Source organism: Oryctolagus cuniculus, chromosome 13 (genome assembly GCF_051225735.1).
Source record: "Oryctolagus cuniculus isolate XC-2025 breed Fujian yellow rabbit chromosome 13, ASM5122573v1, whole genome shotgun sequence".
Lineage (NCBI taxonomy): Eukaryota > Metazoa > Chordata > Mammalia > Lagomorpha > Leporidae > Oryctolagus > Oryctolagus cuniculus.
Genome location: NC_142879.1, coordinates 111,897,472 through 111,903,997, shown reverse-complemented (window position 1 = coordinate 111,903,997; position 6,526 = coordinate 111,897,472). Strand labels below are relative to the sequence as shown.

General features: G+C 40.4%; 1 protein-coding gene across 1 annotated transcript in view; it reads right to left on the bottom strand.

The window, feature by feature from the left end:
• Positions 1–466: 466 nt before the first annotated feature.
• LOC103347594 (uncharacterized) overlaps positions 467–6,526 on the bottom strand; it is a 30,403-nt gene continuing 24,343 nt past the window's right edge. The window contains exon 4 of the mRNA XM_089312501.1: positions 467–4,291. Coding sequence (XP_089168627.1) covers positions 1,803–4,291 — 2,489 coding nt within the window. The 3' untranslated portion in view covers positions 467–1,802. The remainder of the gene's footprint in view (positions 4,292–6,526) is intronic.

Sequence of the window (6,526 nt, the reverse complement as noted above, 5' to 3'; positions counted from 1 at the left end):
ATTTTACTGTATGAATTCTCTGTTAGTTGATGTTTAATTTCTTGTTTTTTTTTTTTTTTTTTTTTTTTAAGATTTTTATTTATTTGACAGGTAGAGTTACAGACAGTGAGAGACAGAGATAAATTCTTCCTTCTGTTGGATCACTCCTCAAATGGCCACAATGGCCAGAGCTGCACTGATCTGAAGCCAGGAGCCAGGTGCTTCTTCCTGGTCTTCCATGTGGGTGCAGAGGCCCAAGCACTTGGGCTGTCTTCTACTGCTTTCCCAGACCACAGTAAAGAGCTGGATTGAAGAGGGGCAGCTGGGACTAGAACTGGCACCTATATTTATGCAAGCCTGAATTCTATGAAAATATACTTCCACATTCATTACACTCCTAAGAAACCCCTTGTGTGAATTTTGATGTATAATGCCATTTCTGACAAATGGCTTTTTGTCACACTAATAATATTTCTGAACTTCTTCATTTTTTTTTAACAATTTTTTTATTTGAAAGACAGAGTTAGAGAGAGACAGAGAAGCAGAAAGAGGTCTTCCATCTGCTAGTTCACTCCCCAGATGGATGCAATGGCTAGAGCTGCAGCGATCCAAAGCCAGGAGTCAGGAGCTTCTTCTGGGTCTCCCATGTGGGTGCAGGGCCATCTTCTACTGCTTTCTCAGGCCATAGCAGAGAGCTCGATCAGAAGAGGAGCAACTGGGACTAGAACCAGTGCCCACGTGGTATGCAGGCATTTCAGGCCAGGGCTTTAACCTACTGTGCCACAGCGCTGGTCCCAACCTTTCTTCCTTATGGGAGTGCCTATTGTATGGGATGTAATTTCCAGCAAAAGGCTCTATCACATGGTTATGTTGATTTTGCAAAAAGTCCTTCACATTCATTATATTCTTAAGTTCTCTCCCTTGTTTGATCTACATGTTATGAGGTATTCCTTCTGACAAAAGGCTTTCCCACATTTATTACAAGATTTCCACCATGTAATAAATTCTCTGATGTTATATTGTGTGATTTTGGCAGAGTTTTCCAACATTCATTCCATTCATAAGGTTTCTCCCCCATGTGAATTCTGATGTTTTATGAGGTGTTACTTATGGATAAAGGCTTTTCCATATGCATTATATCCGAAGTGTTTTCCCCCATATGAATTAGATGATGTGCAATGAGGGCTGAATTATGGGGAAAAGCTTTCCAAGTCATTATGTCCAAAAGGTTTCTCTTCATGTGCATTTTCTGATGCATTCTGAGATGTGACTTATTGCCAAGGGCTTTTCTACAGTCATTGCATTCATGAAGTCTCTCCCTGGTGTGAATTCTGTGGTGTGATATGAGCTATGATTTATAACATATGATTTATAAAGGCTTTTCCACACTTACTAGATTCATAAGGTTTCTGCCCTGTGTGAACTGTTTTGATATGAATATAACTTATAGAAAAGGCTTTTCTGCAGTCATTACATTTATAAGGTTATTTCCCTGTGTGAATACTCTGATGCATTTGGAGTTGGAACTTAAGTTTTTCCACAGTCATTACACTCATGAAGTTTCAATACTGTGTGCATTCTCTGGTGCATTCAGGTTTGACTTTTGTCCAAAGGCTTTTCCAGTCATTACATTCATAAGGTTTGTGCCTTGTGTGAATTCTCTGATGCATGATGAAGGTTGACTTATGGCTAAATGCTTTCCTCAGTTACTACAATTGAGTTTTCTACCCTGTGTGAATTCTCTGCTGTGATATGAGGTTAGTCTTTTGTCCAAAGGCTTTTCCACAGTCATTACATTTATGAGGTTTCTCCCCTGTGTGAATTCACTGGTGTATGATGAGGTCTGACTTTCGTCCAAAGGCTTTTCCACAGTCATTACATTTATGAGGTTTCTCTCCTGTGTGAATTCGCTGATGTTTCCTGAGGCCTGACTTGTGTCCAAAGGCTTTTCCACAGTCATTACATTTATGTGGTTTCTCCCCTGTGTGAATTCGCTGATGTTTCCTGAGGCCTGACTTGTGTCCAAAGGCTTTTCCACAGTCATTACATTTATGTGGTTTCTCCCCTGTGTGAATTCGCTGATGTTTCCTGAGGCCTGACTTGTGTCCAAAGGCTTTTCCACAGTCATTACATTTATGAGGTTTCTCCCCTGTGTGAATTCGCTGATGTTTCCTGAGGCCTGACGTTTGTCCAAAGGCTTTTCCACAGGCATTACATTTATGAGGTTTATCCCCTGTGTGAATTCGCTGATGTTTCCTGAGGCCTGACGTTTGTCCAAAGGCTTTTCCACAGGCATTACATTTATGAGGTTTCTCCCCTGTGTGAATTCGCTGGTGTATGATGAGGTGTGACTTGTGTCCAAAGGCTTTTCCACAGTCATTACATTTATGAGGTTTCACACCTGTGTGAGTTCGCTGGTGTATGATGAGGCCTGACTTTTGTCCAAAGGCTTTTCCACAGTCATTACATTTATGAGGTTTCTCCCCTGTGTGAATTCGCTGGTGTATGATGAGATCTGACTTTTGTCCAAAGGCTTTTCCACAGTCATTACATTTATGAGGTTTCTCTCCTGTGTGAATTTGCTGATGTTTCCTAAGGCCTGACTTGTGTCCAAAGGCTTTTCCACAGTCATAACATTTATGAGGTTTCTCCCCTGTGTGAATTTTCTGATGTATGATGAGGTGTGACTTTTGTCCAAAGGCTTTTCCACAGTCATTACATTTATGAGGTTTCTCTCCTGTGTGAATTCGCTGATGTATGAGGAGGGTTGACTTCTGTCCAAAGGCTTTTCCACAGTCATTACATTTATGAGGTTTCTCTCCTGTGTGAATTCGCTGATGTTTCCTAAGGCCTGACTTGTGTCCAAAGGCTTTTCCACAGTCATAACATTTATGAGGTTTCTCCCCTGTGTGAATTTTCTGATGTATGATGAGGTGTGACTTTTGTCCAAAGGCTTTTCCACAGTCATTACATTTATGAGGTTTCTCCCCTGTGTGAATTCGCTGGTGTATGAGGAGGGCTGACTTATATCCAAACGCTTTTCCACAGTCATTACATTTATGAGGTTTCTCCTCTGTGAGAATTCGCTGGTGTATGATGAGGCTTGACTTTCGTCCAAAGGCTTTTCCACAGTCATTACATTCATAAGGTTTCTCCCCTGTGTGAATTCGCTGGTGTATGATGAGGTGTGACTTTTGTCCAAAGGTTTTTCCACAGTCATTACATTTATGAGGTTTCTCCCCTGTGTGAATTCGCTGGTGTATGATGAGGTGTGACTTTTGTCCAAAGGCTTTTCCACAGTCATTACATTTATGAGGTTTCTCCCCTGTGTGAATTCGCTGGTGTATGAGGAGGGCTGACTTGTATCCAAATGCTTTTCCACAGTCATTACATTTATGAGGTTTCTCCCCTGTATGAATTCGCTGGTGTATGATGAGGTCTGACTTCCACAGAAAGCCTTTTCCACATTCAAGGCATTTATAAAGTTTCTCTCCTGTGTGAATTTGCTGATGGTTTATGAGGTATGACTTTTGTGTAAAGGCTTTTCTACAGTCACTACATTCATGAGGTTTCTCCCCTGTGTGAATTTGCTGATGTTTCCTGAGGACTGAATTTTGTCTAAAGGCTTTTCCACAGTCATTACATTCAGAAGGTGAATTAAAACTGAGTGATTTTCCACAAGGTTTACATGTGTAAACTTTTTCCCTTGTATTTAGTCTCTGGTTTATTGTAAGATGTGACTGGTGAATGACAGGTTCAACATACATAATGTACTTATAAAATTTCTTTCTTGTGTGAGTTTGTTGATGCATATTGAGGCTAGAATTTTCATGGATAGCTTTTTCTATTTGCGTTGCTTTTCCAAAAGTGACAGTTGACTTATTACAGTTTTCTGCCATATGAACCCTCTCAGATTTACAGAACATCTTTCTTGTGAAGACTTTTGCTTGTCCAGTGGGTCCAAATGGCTGCTTCATGATGTGAATATTGTCAAGCTGGCTAAGAGGCTCACAGAACTGGAGAGATTTTCCAGGTATCTTAGTGTTATCAAATTTCTCTCCAGCCTGTAGTTGATCAGGCCCCCTGGGGGGATACACAGTGTGACATTTATTGCATTCCTCAGGCTTCAATCCTGAATAGATTCCCTTTTTAATAATCAGTGTTGGAACATGGCTTGAATTTAAACTAAGTGTTCTTCTTAATTCAATTCTCTTGAGAGCTGATGTCTTGTTATTTTTCATAAAATCCTGATTCAGATTTTTGTCCTGACTTTCCTGGTTGATCCTAATCAGGTCATCCCTTTTCATGACCACTGAAATGAGAAAAAAGCAATCATGTCACTGAATCACATGTAACTGTTTCTCCTGCCATACTCATGTAAAGGGAATGAAGTTACTTGTTATCCAAGTGGCATAAGATGTTCACAAAATCAGTATGAGGTACTTATTATATGGTTTTTCTCCTTAATACATTAATATACCATGAGGTTTCCCAATGTTCAAACATGATCCTTTTTACTATGGGAATTTGTCAAGGATGGTAGAATGACTTTTGTGCTATGATGTGTAGGATGCCTGCATCTCAAAACAGTGTCAGTTTGAGCCCTGGCTACTCTGCTTTCAGTACAGCTCTCTGCCTATGTAAACTGGAAGGAAGCAGATAATGGTTCATGTGCCTGGGAACCTGTGAGAAACCAGGGACTAGAGGGATTCTAGAGTTTTGGCTTCAGACTAGTTAGACCTAAGTGTTGCAGGCATCTGGGAAGTGAGAGCTAATAGAGGACCTCTTTCTCTCTCTCTCTTCTCTCACTATCACTCTGCCTTTCACAAAGATGAAATAACTATAAAATATTTTAAAGAATGGGCAAATATTTAATAAAAATATTCACCCACTACCTAGCAACCATTTTTTTCCTTGTGCTTTTTCTCCAGTTTATTTTTATAAAAATTGTGTGCTTTTTGCTTCTCTGATATCTCAACCATAAACATGAAAAAGTTTCACTAATCATTTACTTGCAAGTGGAGAAGAGTGAAATGTGCCTGTACTTTAAGCAGGACAACATTTAAGGAGTAGGATTTGAATCTATGAGTGTCTCATGCTCAGTCTTCCTAGGTAAACATCATTTGTGGGATTTTTCAAATGAAAAACGACTTTGTCTCTACTCTATGACAGCTTCCCCAAATTCCTAAGGACACCCAACACCTTCAGCTTCTCAGAAGTACAACAGGTACAGAAAATTCCCAATATACCACTTTAGTTAAACACTCCCAATCAGTTTGAAGAATTTGTTTCTGCAAATCGGGATGTGCTCATCTTCTTTGAAAAGTGTTTTCTAACTCATTCTGAAATCATCAGTACTGGTTACCTCCTCTAAATTCTTTCTAGAAACATTCCTGTGTGATAATTGGAATTTCTGGAGGCTTTTGATCAGTTGCCTCCTATTTTCACTGAAAGCTTCATTTCCTATGCTTTTCTTATCTTTTCATTGGCTTTTTTTCAATGATACTGAAAATAAGAGAGAAATCATACTTCAAACTCCACCCTTAAAGAAATCTGAGTCACTCAACATAACCCCATGAGGCTACTTGACCTTGGGTCTCAAAATCTCATTATTTTCTTGGTGAGTCTAGGATCACTTATTTTCATGTTTTATGTAAGTTAATGCTTAGTTTAGGATTTCTTTTTTTCAAAGATTTACTTTATTTATTTGAAAGCTAGAATTATAGAGAGAGAGACAGAGAGAAGTCTTCCATCTGCTGGTTCACTACCCATATGGGCACAACAACCAATGCTGGGCCAAAATGAAGTTAGGAGCCGGAGTGTCTTTCTTGTCTCCCACATGGGTACAGGGGGCCAAAGACTTGGGCCAACCTCTGCTCTTTTCTCAGGTGCATTAGCAGAGAGCTGGATTAGAAGGGGACCAGCTGAGACTTGAACTGGCACCAATATGCAATGCTAGTGCTGCAGGCTGGAGCTTTAACACACTGCACCACAGTGTCATTCCTAGCTTCATAATTTCTGATGTCACAGCACAGAGGCTTACTCATGACCATCTTTTATTTTTAAAGATTTATTTATTTATTTGAAAGTCAGAGTTACACAGAGAGAGGAGAGGCAAAGAGAGAGTAAGGTCTTCCAACCAATGGTTCACTCCCCAGTTGGCCACAATGGCCAGAACTGTGCTGATCTGAAGCCAGGAGCCAGGAGCTGCTTTTGGGTCTCCCTCAGGTGCAGGGGACCAAGGACTTGGACCATCTTCTACTGCTTTCCCAGGCCATAGCCGAGAGCTGGATTGGAAGTGGAGCAACTGGGTCCCAAACTGGTGCCCATATGGGATGCTGGTGCTTCATGCTAGGGTGTTAATTCACTGTGCCACAGCGCCAGCCACATGACCATCTTTTAACATTTACTTATTTACTTACTTGAGAGTCAGAGAGACAGAATGAGAGATAAAGACAGACTGAAACAGAGGTTTGCCAACTGTAGGCTCACTCTTCAAATGTTTCCAACAGACTATAATTTTCTTATTTATTTGAGAGGCACAGAG